Consider the following 16,340-nt stretch of genomic DNA (forward strand, 5'->3'; position numbering starts at 1 on the left):
AGGGGAACGAAATGAGCCATCTTGGAGAAGCGGTCAGCGACCACCCAAATGACCGTACAACCGGCAGAGACTGGGAGGTCAGTTATAAAGTCCATTGCTATATGCTGCCAGGGGGGCAGCAGGTACAGAAAGCGGAAGGAGGCGTCCGGCTGGCAGATGTCTCGGAACCTTGTTGCGGGCACAGGACACACAGGCAGAAACAAAGTCTATTACGTCCTTGTGCAGGGTAGGCCACCAGTAGTGCCGGGTAATAAGCTGGAGGGTCTTTTTCTGACCGGCGTGGCCAGCCAGTTTAGACGAGTGACCCCAGTGAAGGATCTTCTCCCGATCAGGTACAGATACGAACGTCTTTCCGGGAGGGAGACGATTTAGACTCACGGGAGCCACCTGCATTACTCTGGCGGGATCGATGATGTGTTTCGGATCTTCCTCGAGATCAGACACCAGAAAGGATCGAGACAAGGCGTCCGCCTTGACGTTTTTGTCAGCCGGGCGAAAATGAAGAACAAAATCAAAGCGAGCAAAAAACAAGGACCACCGGGCTTGGCGCGGGTTAAGTCTCTGGGCATGCTGGAGGTAAGCCAAGTTCTTGTGGTCAGTGTAAATTATTACCGGGTGAAGAGCCCCCTCGAGCAGGTAACGCCACTCCTCCAATGCCAGTTTGATGGCCAATAACTCTCGGTCTCCTATGGAATAATTGCGCTCTGAGGAGGAGAAGAGTTTAGAGAAGAAGCCGCAAGTTACCATCCTCCCGGAAGATGATTTTTGAGTAAGTACCGCTCCGGCTCCAGAGGAGGAGGCGTCAACTTCCAGGAAGAACTGCTTGTTGCCGTCCGGGCGATGCAGCACCGGGGCGGAAGAGAAGGCCTGTTTTAAGGAAAGAAAGGCCTCCTCTGCTTCGGGCGGCCATTCTTTGGGATTAGTACCCTTACGGGTGAGCGCGGAAATTGGGGCAGTCCGGGAAGAGAAGTGTGGTATGAAGAGGCGGTAGTAGTTGGCGAAGCCCAGGAATCGCTGAATGGCCTTCAACCCCTCCGGTCGAGGCCATTTCTCGATGGCAGACAGTTTCTCTGGATCCATTCGTAGGCCGGTCTGAGAAATAATGTAGCCCAAAAACGGAAGCGAGGTCTGCTCAAAGAGGCACTTCTCGTATTTAGCGAAGAGGTGATTCTGCCTGAGCCTGAGCAGGACCTGACAAACGTCCCTCCGGTGAGTCTGGAGATCCGGAGAGAAGACCAAGATGTCGTCCAGGTACACCACTACGCAGGAGTAGAGAAGGTCCCGGAAGATGTCATTGACCAACTCTTGAAAGACGGCAGGAGCGTTACAGAGACCAAAGGGCATTACCAGATATTCATAGTGGCCGTCCCGGGTGTTGAATGCCGTCTTCCATTCATCCCCCTGACGGATACGAACCAGGTTGTACGCCCCATGGAGGTCCAGTTTGGTGAAGATTCTAGCCCCCCTCAGACGATCAAATAACTCCGGAATGAGCGGAAGGGGGTACTTATTCTTCACCGTGATCTGGTTAAGGCCTCTATAGTCTATACAGGGACGGAGAGAGCCGTCCTTCTTTTTGACGAAAAAGAAGCCTGCTCCCGCCGGGGAGGTAGATTTCCGGATGAATCCCCTGGCCAGATTCTCCTCAATATATTCGGACATGGACCGGGTCTCAGCAGCGGATAATGGATAAATACGCCCACGGGGAGGAGTAGTACCAGGTAACAGGTCGATAGGGCAGTCGTATGGTCTATGAGGGGGTAGTGTCTCTGCCTCCTTTTTATTAAAGACATCAGCATAAGACCAATAAGGAATCGGAAGTCCAGGTAGATTAGCTGGGGTAGGAGAAGGACGGACGGGATGGACGGGAACCAGACAGGTCTTATGGCAGTCCTGTCCCCAGCGAAGGACTTCTCCGGTCTGCCAGTCAAGCACGGGTGCATGTCTCTGGAGCCAAGGTAGACCTAGTAAGAGGGCGTGAGAAAGTCCAGGCAGAACATGAAAAGAGATGCTCTCAGAATGCAGCATTCCCACCTGCAGAGTTACGGATTCGGTGATGAGTTGGATGGGACGTGGTAAGAGGCCCCCATCCACAGCAGCGATAGATAATGGTATAGCCAGAGGTTTGGTGGGAATGCGGTATTTTTCTACCAGGGCCTGTGAAATAAGATTCCCGGCCGCTCCAGAGTCAAGTTGGGCTAGTTCGAAATAACGATTCTCCCCGCAGATAATTGAGACTGACAGCAGCAGAGATGGAGAGGATTTATTCTTGTCTAGGTCGACCTCTCTGAGCGAACCTAGACACAGGCGTTTCCCGACCTCTCCGGGCAGGTACGGATCCGGTGCTCCTTACTGCCACAGTAGAAGCAGCTCCCCTCGGCACGGCGTAAGTCCTGACGGGTTTTGACCATCTTGGTCTGGTCGACCTGCATAGGCTCAGGAGAGTGTACCTGGGGAGAAACGGAGGGAGTGACGGATTTCTGAAAAGTAGGAGCTAGACGTGGAAACCTCCTCTCACGGGTGACTTCTTTGGCACGCTCCTGGAACCGTAGGTCAATCCGGGTGGCAAGAGTTATTAGGTCATCGAGAGTGGTAGGAATGTCTCGACCGGCAAGTTTATCTTTAATACGGCCGGACAGACCCTCCCAGAAGACAGATACCAGAGCGTCGTTATCCCAGGCCAGCTCTGAGGCAAGGGTACGGAACCGTATGGCATATTGGCCCACGGTGAGACTTCCCTGACGGAGGCGTAGCAGAGATGATGCGGATGAGGTCTTCCGTCCAGGTTCGTCGAAGACTTTCCGGAAAGCCGTGAGAAAGGCAGGCAAGTCGGACACCAGGGGGTCTCCTCTCTCCCATAGAGGATTTAGCCAGGCCAGGGCCTCCCCGGTGAGATGGGACATGATGAAGGCAATTTTGGCCCGGTCGGAGTTAAACTGGTGGGACAGGAGTTCAAAGTGCAGGGTGCACTGATTTATAAAGCCCCGAGCCTGAGCGGAGTCGCCTCCGAAGCGAGGAGGTGCGGAAAGCCGGGGTCCGGGGTAGGATACCATAGTATTGGTGGGCAGCGGAGCTGCCGGATTGCGAGTCATGGCTCTGGCGGTGGTTGCTGGTGGAGCAGTCAGAGTGTCCAGGCGAGTATTGACATTCCGCAGGTGACCCAGGATGGACTCCTGTTGGGACCTCTGACGGGACAGTTCATGACACAGGTCCGAGAGTGAGGGAGCTTGGGTGCCACCGGGTTCCAGGGCCCGAGCAAACTGTAACGGGTCAGGGAGGCGGAACCTCTGAGCTACTATACAAGGGGGCGGTCCTTGTAAGGAAGCGGGTGGCGACCAGGGAAGACGGGCAGGCAGTCACAGCAGGTGACCGGGACAGTCTCTGAGTGAACGGGCTGGAGGTCACGGCAAGTGACCGGGGCAGTCTCTGGATGAACGGGCAGGAGATCACGGCAAGTGACCGGGGCAGTCTCTGGATGAACGGGCAGGAGGTCACGGCAAGTGACCGGGGCAGTCTCTGGATGAACGGGCAGGAGGTCACGGCAAGTGACCGGGGCAGTCTCTGGGTAAAGGGTAGGTACGACCTGTGATGGCAGAGCCTCCAGGTAGGCTAGCAGGCAGATGGTTGATGTGTGCTCCCAGGTGAGCAAGCGAGAGTCTCTGGAATGGCAGGTGGTCACAGCACGTGACGGCGGAGCCTCCAGGTAGGCTAGCAGGCAGGTAACTGGTGTGCGCTCCCAGGTGAGCGGGCAGGAGTCTCTGGAATGGCAGGTGGTCACAGCACGTGACGGCGGAGCCTCCAGGTAGGCTAGCAGGCAGGTAACAGGTGTGCGCTCCCAGGTGAGCGGGCAAGCTGGTCCATAGACAGACTGACAGGAGTTGGAGGGCAGACCGTCGGACCTCAGGCTAGCAGGCAGGTAGCAGAGGAGCGCTCCCAGGTGAGCGGGCAAGCTGGTCCTTAGACAGACTGACAGGAGTCGGTAGGCAGACCGTCGGACCTCAGGCTAGCAGGCAGGTAAGCAGAATATCAGGCAGGAATCAGACAGCAAACTGGCAGGAATCTGGCAGGTAACTGGCAACGGGACCTGAGGGCTGAAGCAGAGTAGTGAACAGTGCAACAACATTGCTCGGGCACCTCCATTTTGGAGGAGGTGCCTTATATATGGTGAAGTCCTCCGGCCATTGGCCGGGGACTCCTTAGGACGGCGCGCGCGGCCCCTTTAAGAGGGAGGAGGACGCCAGCAGAGCGGGAGGAGGACGCCGGGCTAGGAGCAGAGAGGTGAGGGGAACAGCGTCCCTGCCTAGCAGAGGGCAGGGACGCCGGCGCTACAGATCCGAGAGCCCACGGGGCATATATTCAAGTTTACCAATCATCCCTGCAGCCGAGGCACTGCTTATTATATGATCTATACGTGAGAGTGAACCATGCATGGCTGAGTGACCGGATAATATTTTATTTTCCGGATGTCATGCACTCCATACGTCTATCAGCGCCGCCTCTTCTAGTACTCTTCCGAACTGGGTTTACCCATCCCTTGATCCAGCTGCACCCCCCCGAGAGTCTATCCATCATGTAGTGTACTGTATTATTAAAGTCTCCCACAATCATTAAGGGGCAACCGGGGTATTTACTAGCAAATATTAGGACGTTTTGGAGAACCTATCCCTTATACAGTGGAGGAACATTAATCGTAGTTATAATGACCAGAGTATTAAGTAACTTCCCAAACAGGCATATATATCTCCCCTCTTTGTCTATCTCTATATCAGTACATTGAAAGGGAGTGGAGTGATGAAACAAGATACTGAATATCTAGAGAACACTGAGTGATAACTTGATCCTATCCAGGAGGGGGGTAACAATTTGGTGGTTTGTGTTGTTGCATGAGTTTCTTGAAGGCATATTATTGAGGGCTTGCGTTTTTTGACATCATCAAGCACTGCCTTCCTCTTACTTGCGTCATTCATTCCTCTAACATTCCATGATATTATGCTAAATTTCCCAGCCATTTTCTGTTAGTGGTAGTAAACTGTAAAGATATTGTAATAAACAATGAACTGTTTCTATTGACATTTTAGCTATCCAACTAAGAGCTAGCTTTAATCTAATTAACTCTAAACATATCCTAAAATTAACCTTTAAAAATTGGGTCACCGCGACCGTACCCCAATATTTCCTCCCGTAGGGACTAGGGTATAGTAATGGGCCGTACTCGCACCAAACGGTCGCAGTGGGGGGGGGAGAAAACCCCTTAGCTTTCTGATCATCAACTAGAAGGGTTTACGAGGTGGAATTTGAGGGGGAATTACAGATTGTCCCATGTTTTGGTATGTGACCTGATAAAGGAATTTTATCAACTACAAGCTGAGTTTGGGATACCTACCTCTGAATTTTATAATTACCATTCGTTGAGAGATGCATATCAGGCAGAGGGTTTATCCTGGAGGGCCACATACCTAAGAATATGATAATTCATAGAATTTCTACTTTGCATAATTCTAGTGGTCTGATCTCAGTATTATACAGTGTCTTATTAGATGTGGTTTTGGCAAAGTACCCATCACATTCTAAAATAAAATGGGAAAGTGTAATAGGCCCTATAAAAGATGGTCAATGGAAAGAAATTTTGGAGAGGATCCCGCAATTGACTCTGAGTGAATCCCATAGATTATCCCAGTTATATGTGTTACATCAAGTATACAGTTCTTATTCGACATAGTACTCCAGACAAATCCTATTTGCACTAGATGTAAAATTAACTCTGCAAACTTACTACACATGATGTGGTCCTGTCCTAATCTGGAACCTTTCTGGAAAAGGTGTGGAAATTGTATATAGTGTTTATTCAATTCACATAGTTCCTACTCCTTTAGTGTGTATATTGGGGTATGTTGAGGACTTGACTACTGATGAATATGGTAAGACGGTTGTGTGCTGTATATTGTTCGTGGTCAGGAAATTAATAGCTCATTATTGAGTAACGGATGAGGTCCCTACAATTCCGAAGTTGATAATAAAAACAACTGGTTATTGAATTTGGAAAGGGGCATTTATTTAAAAAGGAATGTTATTACAAAATTTGAAAAGCTGTTATGACTGCACAAGCACACTAGTACCGTACAAACCGGGGGAAGAAATACCTGAACCTGTCAGATCCCTGTTCAGACTGGTAAAAGCCCTACTCTAACCCTGGTCTGTCCCTACCTGACCACTGAGTTTGGCACCCTAAGATATCGCAATGGCGCTCCCACGCGATGGCGGCTCACCCTGAATGCTCCTAGTATCGCTATGCCTGTGTAGCAAGTCACTCGGAAAAATAGGTTATACACTAAAAACTGCAACTGACCCTGCCGATTCCTATACAGACTAGATATCCTGACTCTGCAGTCCTTAGTAGTGCCTGCAGTTGCAGAGATAGACCTAACCATAGACTAGGAGATGGCAACGCTGGCCTAAACTTGCTTCATGTTCCTCCTAAAGAACCAGGGGGCTGAGAAAAGTATGAATTATTTACAAGAGGACATGTGTGCTGAACAAAGGAAAGATCCCAGAGTAAGTTAAGTACTTAACGAAATACCAAACAAAGAATAAAGCAAGTAATTTAACAAATATACTGCATACTTCCTAATGATAAACAGAAATAGGTGCAAAGTATAGCAAAGAAACAGCAAAGCGAAAACCTTTAGCTGGAACATACAAATGAATCTATCACCAGCAGGAAATGCCAGCAGGGAGACAGAATATAAAGTTTCACCCAAAAGGTGATGGGCACACAAATGAAAACACCTGGTTTAAGCTAATCAGACTGCAGCTAGAAAACCAGAACCAAAATACACAAAAAAAGTTGTGTTTCTTCAATAAAAATTGAATTTTGAAAATAAAAATGTTGTGTGTCCTGTTGTACAGCAGAAAGAGAAGCCGACCACAGAACATAAACTCAAGGGATTGAATCCAGGAGCATGATAAAAGCTCTGAGCTCCATGGATTGATGGATCAGGGTTTGCATCAAGAGAGTTACAGAGATACCGTTTAGGTCTTTTCTGAATACTAGGCCTTTATAGTACATCAATTCCAGAAAAATTATATTTTGTGGTGAAACTTTTTCCAGCTTACCTGTACTCATTTGTATTTAATCTCTGTTTCAACAAGTTATCGGTAATCAACTAAGTATGATATTTTCTCCTTTACCGAACTGTGGTCTATATTTACACTTTGATATGACTTGTTATACTGCTTTGGGAGTCTGGTTCCCTTTTGTCTGTAATTGTCCTTAAATTTGAAAATCTTCAGTAAAAAATATTTGATTTTAAAAAAATTGGTTTTAACTGCTGGAAAACCTCTTTAACCGCTTCCCGACCGCCCACTGTACATAAACGCCAGCGCTGCCTGGGCTCTGTGCAGCGCCGACGTTTATGAACGGTCGGTGGTCCCGCAGCCCTCAGGACCCCCAGGGTCTTGCAAGTGCTGCGGTTGCGGTTCAGAGCAACAGCTCTGACGGGACATCATCGGGACCTGATTGGATCAGGTCCCAATGATGTTAACCCTTTGCTATCTTCTATATGCTGCGATCTATAGTGATCGCGGCATATAGAAGATAGTGAGAGGAGAGGGGGTCGTCCACTTACCTCTCCGACGGCCCCCTGATGTCTTCCAGGACCTGCCATTGTTATGGCAGCTGGAGGTCACATGACCACCTCCGGATCTGCCATATATGGTGTCCTGCTAGGCTCAGCCTGCAGCTGAGTCCAGCAGGAGACAGACAGTGTGAAACTGTCAGAAAACTTCTCTTGCAATGCAATACATGTCTATTGCATTGCATGAGAACAGTGATTAGAAAAATAAAAATTAATGTCCCATACAGGACTAAGTAAAAATGTAAAAAAAAGTACAAAAAATGTTTTCAAACTGTTAAAAAAAAAAATCACAAAATAAATAAAAATTAATGTCCCATACAGGACTAAGTAAAAATGTAAAAAAAAAGTACAAAAAATGTTTTCAAACTGTTAAAAAAAATCACAAAATAAATAAAAATAAATAAATAAAATATTAAACCAATAAATCCGTATATTTATGCAAAAACAAAAAGAGTACACATATTTGGTATCGCCGCGTCCGAAACAACCCAATCTATAAAACTGTCTTACTAATTAACTCTTTCTGTGCACACCGTAATAAAAATAAATAAAAAACGGAGCAAAAAACTATGCTTTTTCATCATATCGCAAACAAAAAGTGGAAAAAAATGCGTTCAAAAAGCGAAATGGAAATAAAAATGGTACCGCTGAAAACGTCATCTTGTTCCGCAAAAAAAAAAGCCGCCATACAGCTCCATCAGCCAAAAAATAAAAAAGTTATAGCTCAGAATAAAGCGATGCAAAAAAAATATTTTTTCTATAAAATTGTTTTATCGTGTAAAAGCGCCAAAACATAAAAAAATATACAGTAAGTGTAGTATCGCTGTAAACGTACTGACCCGAAGAATAACGCTGCCTGATCACCTTTACCACACGCAGAACGGCATAAAAAAACCTCAAAAAACAATTCCTGAATTGTTGGTTTTTGTTAATTTTACCTCCCAAAAAACGGAATAGAAAGCGATCAAAAAATGTCACGTACCCAAAAATGGTACGAATAAAAATGTCAACTCGTCCCGCAAAAAACAAGCCATCACATGACTCTGTCGGCCGAAATATGGAAAAGTTATAGGTCTCAAAATATGGCAATGCAAAAACTAGATTTTGCAAAAAAAAGCGTCTCTTAGTGTGTGACAGCTGTCAGTTATAAAAACCCGATATAAATCTGTTATCTCTGTAATCGCACCGACCCGAAGAATAAAGTAATCTCATCACTTATACCGCACGAGGAACGGCGTAAAAAATAAATAAAACCAATTCTTCACCTGCTACTGATTTGTTTATTATGTCTCCCAAAGATCGCAGTAAGGCTCTGCTCACATTTATCCTGCGCTCTGCGCTGAGCACTTACACCAGAGTTTCCGTGTAAATTTCCGTGTAAATACGTGATTCAGACGGAACCCATGACGGAAGATTGCCTGTAATGAGGCAGATATAGGCCACTGTGGATGCCATCTGGCCTGTGATCCCACGGTGTCAGTTTTTTTAGGCGTGCATAAAAGTGCGGTTGGCCACAGTTTTGTGCACTTCTGAAAAAAAGGACACCACTAAACAGAGGCCAGACGGAGTCCAGAGTAACTCTGCTGCCTCATTATAGTGAATGGATCCTGCAGGGGTTTCATCTGAATTACATCACTTGGAAATTTAGATGGAAACCCCGATGTAAGTGCTCAGCCTAGAGCGCCGGATAAATGTTACGTAAAATGTTCCCAATAAAAGCTTCAACTCGGTCTTCAAAAAAAGCTAGTCCCCATTCAGGTCTGTCATCTGTTAAAAATATAAGGGACTTCCAAGTTACTGGTAGCAGAAAGGCTCTGGAAAAGTGAAATGGCCCTTGCCCCCCAAAAGAAATTCTGAAAATTTTGTGCTCCAAAATCCAAATGCCTAATCTACAATAATTTGTTCTCCAAAGGTCAAATAGCGCTCCGTCCCTCCCAGATCTCGCCGTATGGCTAAGCGGTACAATACAGCCACATATGGGGTATTGCCACTTTTAGAAGAAATTGTGTGACACATTTCGGCACCATTTTTACCCATTGCCCTGTGTCAAAATGTAAAATCTGAGGGTAAAACATTTTTTTGTGGTAAAAATACAATTATGTTTTCTTCACTGCCCAATGGTATAAATGTAAAAATTAAAAAATACTCACTACTTCCCTATATGAATTCCTTGAGATGTGTAGTTTACAAAATGGGGTCACTTGTGGGGGTTTCTGCTGTTTCGGCATGTCAGCGACTCTTCAAATGTGACATGGTGTCTGCAACCTATCCCAGCCAACATAGCGCTCCTTCCCTTCCAAACCCTGCCGTGCGCCCAAACAGTGGTTTGCCTCCACATATGGGGTATCGGCGTGTTCAGGAGAAATTGCACAACAAATTTCATGGTGCAATTTATCCTATTACCCTTATGATAATGCAAAATTAAGGGATGAAAAATGTTTTTGTGGGAAAAATGGGAAAATTTTATTTTTACGGCTCAATATTATAAACTTCTGTGAAGCACCTTGAGGTTCAAGGTGCTCACCACACATCTAGATAACTTCCCTAAGGGGTCTAGTTTCCAAAATGGTGTCACTTGTGGGCGGTTTCCACTGTTTAGGCACATCAGGAGCTCTCCAAACGCAACATGGCATCTGCTAATTATTCAAGCAAATTTTACATTCAAAAAGTCTAATGGGCTCCTTCCCTTCCGAACCCTGCAGTGCACCCAAACAGTGGTTTTACCTCACATATGGGGTATCAGCGCGCTAATGAGAAATTGCACTACAAATTGTGTAGTCCATTTTTTCCTGTTACCCTTGTGAAAATAAAAAAATTGGGTCTAAAGTAACATTTTTGTGAAAAAAAGTTAAATGTTCATTGTTTTCTTCCACATTCCAAAAATTCCCGTGAAACACTTCTTGAATGTGGTTTTGAGCACCTTGAGGGGTGCAGTTTTTAGAATGGTGTCACTTTTGGGTATTTTCTGTCATAAAGGCCATTCAAAGTCACTTCAAATAAGATGTGGTCCCTAAAAAATATTTTTGTAAATTTTGTTGGAAAAATGAGAAATCGCTGGTCAACTTTTAACCCTTATAGCTTCCTAACAAAAAAAAATATTGGTTCCAAAATTGTGCTGATGTAAAGGAGACATGTGGGAAATGTTATTTATTAACTATTTTGTGTGACATATCTCTCTGATTTAAGGGCATGAAAATTCAAAGTTTGAAAATTGCAAAATTTTCACCAAATTTCCAATTTTTTCACAAATAAACGCAAGTGATATCGAAGAAATTTTACCACTATCATGAAGTACAATATGTCACGAAAAAACAGTCTCAGAATCAGGGGAATCCGTTAAAGCGTTCCAGAGTAATTACTACATAAAGTGACAGTGGTCAGAATTGAAAAAATTGGCCCGGTCACGAAGGCAAAAGCAGGCTCTGGCGCGGAGTGGTTAAATTTCTTGACTGGTTTCGAAAAATTATTTTCTTATACTCTGTAGCAGATGCTACATAAATAGAGTGTAGTCTCCAAACCAGTACTGTTCATCCATTAGTCATAGAGAAGAGCACCTACCTCCGGGGAATGCAGCATGTTTATAGATTTCAATGGGAAAGGTGTAATACTTCAGTTCCCCTTGGATATTGCTGCAGGGCACTGCTGTGGTGTATTTCACCACAGATTATAACTGATCTGTGGGAGTTGCAGCATTGTGGCAACTTGTGGTTATCGAATTATAGATATAGATAGCCCCTTCAAAAGGCTCGTGCACATGACCATGTTTTCGGTCCGAGTGTGATCCGACAAAAGATTGGATTGCTCTCAGACCAATATTAATCTAAGGGGCCATGTCCATGTCCGATTTTTTCCTTGGACTGTGCCGGTCCGTGGAAAAAAAATCACTGCATGCCCAAGTTGAATCTGATTATCGCACTCGGCCATACAAGCAATGGGTCCATCAGAAAATTGGACTACATTTGGATAACATCCAAGTGTGGTCCGATTTTCATGTATTGACACAGTTGAGAAGAGGGCGAAATTTCTTTCCATCTTCTCCATAATCAAACTAATTTTCTTGGATGAGAGAAAATATGGTCGTGTGACCCTTGCCTTACCATGACAGGAATTGTCCAAAACAAATTAAAAGGGTTTCACCAATGCCAACTACACATAGCACAAGTGCATTATATCTGTTGATCTTGCATGGATTATGGAATGTATGTGTAGATGTGAAGTCATTGCTGGCGCTCATCTCCCAATAGGGATGTGAGCAACATCGGACAAACCATTTCAGGCTGCTGACCCATGTTTTACAGGTAACCAGTATTATTCTCAGTGGGGATTTGCAGGTTATAATAAATTGCCCTTCAGTATAGCCAATGGGAGAAGTCAAGCGCGTTTCTTCAGTTATTTATGGATTTCTCATATATTTCACCTCTCCACAACCAATTTCTTGGAATGTATGTGAGTTGCTTTGGTCAGACCCAGTTTAACCTTGGGAAAAACTTGCCTGTAAGGTTTTATTCTGATGAATTGTCAATTATTCTCTTTTAGATGTGTTCATCTTAAGAATTTAGTCCAAAGAAACAGAGATATTCTTCAGGGGCTGAAAAAGGTAGGCAAATGTTATTCTGTATTAGAAACATGGGCCTATCATGTGTCAATTTGTATAAAGTTCTCAGTACTAAGGTTATTACTACAGCTCAGTAAGGCTATGTTCACACATCTTGTTTTTTTTCAGCCTTTTTTTATGTGTTTTTATGCAAATTTTCAGTTGCATTTTACAGTACCAGCAAAGTCAATGAGATTCCAGAAATCTCATGCTCACATCTTGGTTTTTCTTTCTTCAGGATTTTGTGCTTTGCATGTTTTTTTGTAAAATAGAGCGTGTCACTATTTTCAGGGTTTTTTCAGGTTTTTTTCACCCATTGGAAGTAATGGGGGGTGAAAAAAATGCTGAAAAAATGCACCAAACGCAGGTTTTACAGCGTTTTTTTTTTCTGTCACCCATGACGGCACAATGAGAGAGGGGATTCGCCCTTCAAGGACAGGAAACCTTCAAGATAAAAATGGGCGGCGACCGCAGCAAGCTTACCTGGGCTGGTCCCATGGTTCCTGGAAGCGCCGTGGGGGGCACCAGCATGTGGTCTCCCCACGTGCGGGCGGGGGTTTGCGGCACCTACTCAGCATGGTAACCGGCAAACCCCACGTCCCGGATGTGACATCACGGGGCGTGGCCGGAAGTGACGAAACCTTAAGTCACGCAACGATGACGCGCGACGGGACCTCTGACCCCTGGATGTAACTTTCGGGGGAGGTACCGGAAGCTGCGGGGACGTCAGTCAGTGATCTCCCTGGCACAATAAGGGTACTTAAGGGTAGATCACCGGCCAGGCTGGGGCGCTCCACATGTGCGCTCCCCTACTAGGCCCCTTATTTCCGGGTTGCCCCCTGACTACTCTGTGACCCGGTTCGATTTTCCCTGGTATGTATATGGTGAATGCTCTGGGGATAATGTATATGTAAATGCTTGTGAGCGACTCTTTTTCCCTATATATGCTATAAGGGTACTACGATAGATTACTTTGTGAACTTCTTATAGAGTTGTCACTTGCTATGTTCCCCATGGTGACATCCTTTTTGTTTTTTTATGTCTTAAATTGATGACTGTAGTATATATAATATGGGGCTTATTATGGTGACTGTCATGTGGTGTGGGTTGTTTTTAAAGATTTTTTAGTCTTTCCTATTGTACTTGCACTTTCCCCTATTGTGTGCCTAATTATTGTTAATAAACTTTGCTATAAATTCTCAAATTTAGTGTCCCCTTCTATCGTCCTTTGTTTCCTATGTGTTTTTCCTGTATTGAAAGGAGCAGCGGCCTTCTTATCGGACGCCTCTGCGGATTCTGCCATATTAGCAGCAAGATCTGCGGCCCTGTCTAATGCCGGCCGTAGAGCAGTCTGGCTGAAATGTTGCCCGGGGGACATACAAACGAAGGGAAAGCTATGTTCTCTTCCGTGTGAAGGAGACTTTCTTTTCGTTGCCTCTCTTGACACAATTCTGGAGAAAGCAGGTGACAACAAAAAAGGATTTCCTAAATCTTCCTTCTCAACTTTTAAGCAGTCCTTTCTGAGGAAGAAATTCGGCCGCAGAAGGACGTCCACAGAACAATCTAGATGGGAGGATCGTTCCAGGAAAGGGAAAGGGTTTTTGTTTGGCGGACCCTCCCAGGATAGTCGCAAACCGCCAAAATGACACTCTATCCCAGGTGGGAGGGAGGCTCTCTCTCTTCCTTCCAGCCTGGGAAAGGATCTCTTCCAGCAAGTGGATCCTCAATTTAGTAAAATTGGGTTTCAAACTGGAATTTCTGAGAAATCCTCCAGAGAAATTTATCCCGGCTGACTTAAGATCCTCTCTACCAAAACAGCGGGCACTGGAGGAAGAAATTTCAGGTCTCCTGCAAAAGAACGTCTTGCTGGAGGTATCACCACAAGAAGAAAGAAGAGGGTTCTATTCCCCCCTGGTTCCTTATAAAGAAGCCGGACAATTCATACAGAGTGATCCTCAACTTGAAAGGCCTAAACAAATTCCTGAACATTCCATCATTCAAGATAGGCCTTCTATTCCCCTGCTGCTACATGGCAGTGTTGGACCTAAAGTATGCGTATTACCATGTGCCAATCCATCACGGCTTTCAAAAATACCTGAGTAGCCGTAACTGTACAGGGAGTCGTCAAGCACTTCCAGTACAGAGCTTTTCCCTTCGGCCTAGCAGTAGCGCCCCGCATATTCACAAAACTTATAGCGGAGGTTAAGGCTCATCTCAGGGAGGAAAACAGATTGATCATTCCGTACCTGGACAACTTCCTAATAGTGGGCAAAACTTACAATCACTGCCTGGCCCAAGTGGATCAGGTCTGCACCATCTTAAAAAACTTAGGATGGTGTTTAAACCTAGAAAAATCAAAACTGATCCCGCATTCAACTCAGATCTTTTTAGGCCTTACTCTGGATTTGGTTCGACAGGAATGCCGCCTGCCCGAGCAGAAAAGTGAGAAAATAAAAAATTTAGTCTCGACAGCCATAACAAACCCAGTAATGACTCTCTGGGGGGCCATGTCTCTGTTGGGGTCCCTCACCTCCTGCATCCCAGCGGTAGGATGGGCCCAATTTCATTCAAAAGAATTGCAATGGGACGTCCTAAAGAACAAAATCATCCTCAGGGGACATCTGGAGGGCAGGTTAACACTCCCACAAAATGTAATTCAGTCTCTGTATTGGTGGTTAGAGACAAACACATTCCAGACAGGCGTCCCCTGGGTTCCCCAATTTACCAGAGTGATTACTACGGATGCCAGCCCCAGGGGGTGGGGGGCGCACCTAGACAACCGCCTGATACAAGGGACTTGGTCAGAGGAGGAGAGTCTTGAGTCTTCCAACATGTGGGAACTATGAGCAGTAGACAAGGCACTGATCAGCTTCTTACCCCTTCTACGAGGGCATAACATAAAAATTCTGTCCGACAACCAGGTCACGGTGGCATATGTAAACCACCAGGGGGGAACTCGCTCAAAATCACTAATGCAGATTGCGGGGAGGATATTTTCTCTAGTGGAAGGAAAAGTTCTCTCTTTTTAAGGCCCTTCATATCAGAGGAGAGGACAACACTAAGGCAGACTTTCTAAGTCGCAGGCCATTATTGCAGGGAGAATGGACTCTAAATCACTCAGTCGTCCGCCAGCTAGTGGCCATGTGGGGGTCTCCAGAGGTCGACCTGTTTGCGACCCATCAGAACAGCAAGTTAAAAAAGTTCTGCTCCCTGAATCCCACGGAAAACCCTTTAGTAGTAGATCCGGGAGGATCAGCTCGAGTGGTCCTCATAGCCCCCTTCTGGCCCAAGAGACCATGGTTCTTTTGGCTAAGGAGCATGTCAGTCACGAACCCCTGGATTCTTACAGAGATTCCCTACCTTCTTGCTCAAGGTCCTATATTCCATCCTCAGGTGAAAGGATTGCACTTAGCGGCCTAGAACTTGAGAGGTCGTTGCAAGAAGGTCGAGGTTTCTCATCGAATCTAGTTACTACTCTTCTAGGTAGTAGGAAACCAATCACTACTAAAATTTACAGTAGAGCCTGGAAGAAGTTATTGTCATCTCAGGGATTATGGTTAATAAAATTATGTGCTCTAACCGTAGAGTCCTCTCATGCTCTGTAATCCACTGAGGTGGAGAGAGGCGCCGCCCTTTTTATCTTGAAGGTTTCCTGTCCTTGAAGGGCGGATCCCCTCTCTCGTTGTGCCGTCATGGGTTCCGAAAAAACACATTACCGGTAAGTAATATACGTGTTTTTGTGCCAAAACCAGAATTTAATTATTTTTTTTTCACTGAACTTTATGTAGATGCATAAAGAGACAAAAGGACAGTGAAAAAATGCACCAAAAACAAGCTTAAAAGCAAGAAAATCCTGAACAAACCTCCTGGCAAGGGATCAGATTTTGCTGCAGAAAAAAAAACGCAGCAAAAACACAATGTGTGAACATAGTCTAAGGGAGGAGTTATGAATGAGGAGTCTTTAAAGTCCCACTTTAGTGTTTTTTTTTTTATTTCGCCATTTGTTAGGTATCAGTAATGTGTATTCAGTGTGTGCATTAAAAAACTTACCAGTTGCTGTCTTCTGCCGTTTTCAGCGCCGCTCCAGTCCACTCCTGGATTTTGTGATAGCA

The 16,340-nt window shown here is 45.5% G+C and overlaps 1 protein-coding gene across 3 annotated transcripts in view; it reads left to right on the top strand.

Moving 5' to 3' along the window:
• Window positions 1-16,340, top strand: part of NPHP1 (nephrocystin 1) — a 97,068-nt gene that overhangs the window by 15,647 nt on the left and 65,081 nt on the right. For all 3 annotated transcript variants that reach the window (XM_073672530.1, XM_073672531.1, XM_073672532.1), the window contains exon 4: window positions 12,171-12,231. In XM_073672530.1, the coding sequence (XP_073528631.1) occupies window positions 12,171-12,231 (61 nt within the window). The remainder of the gene's footprint in view (window positions 1-12,170; window positions 12,232-16,340) is intronic.

The sequence above is a fragment of the Phyllobates terribilis genome, unplaced genomic scaffold (genome assembly GCF_046119375.1).
Source record: "Phyllobates terribilis strain yellow unplaced genomic scaffold, ASM4611937v1 Scaffold_3__8_contigs__length_932513732, whole genome shotgun sequence".
NCBI classification, from domain to species: domain Eukaryota; kingdom Metazoa; phylum Chordata; class Amphibia; order Anura; family Dendrobatidae; genus Phyllobates; species Phyllobates terribilis.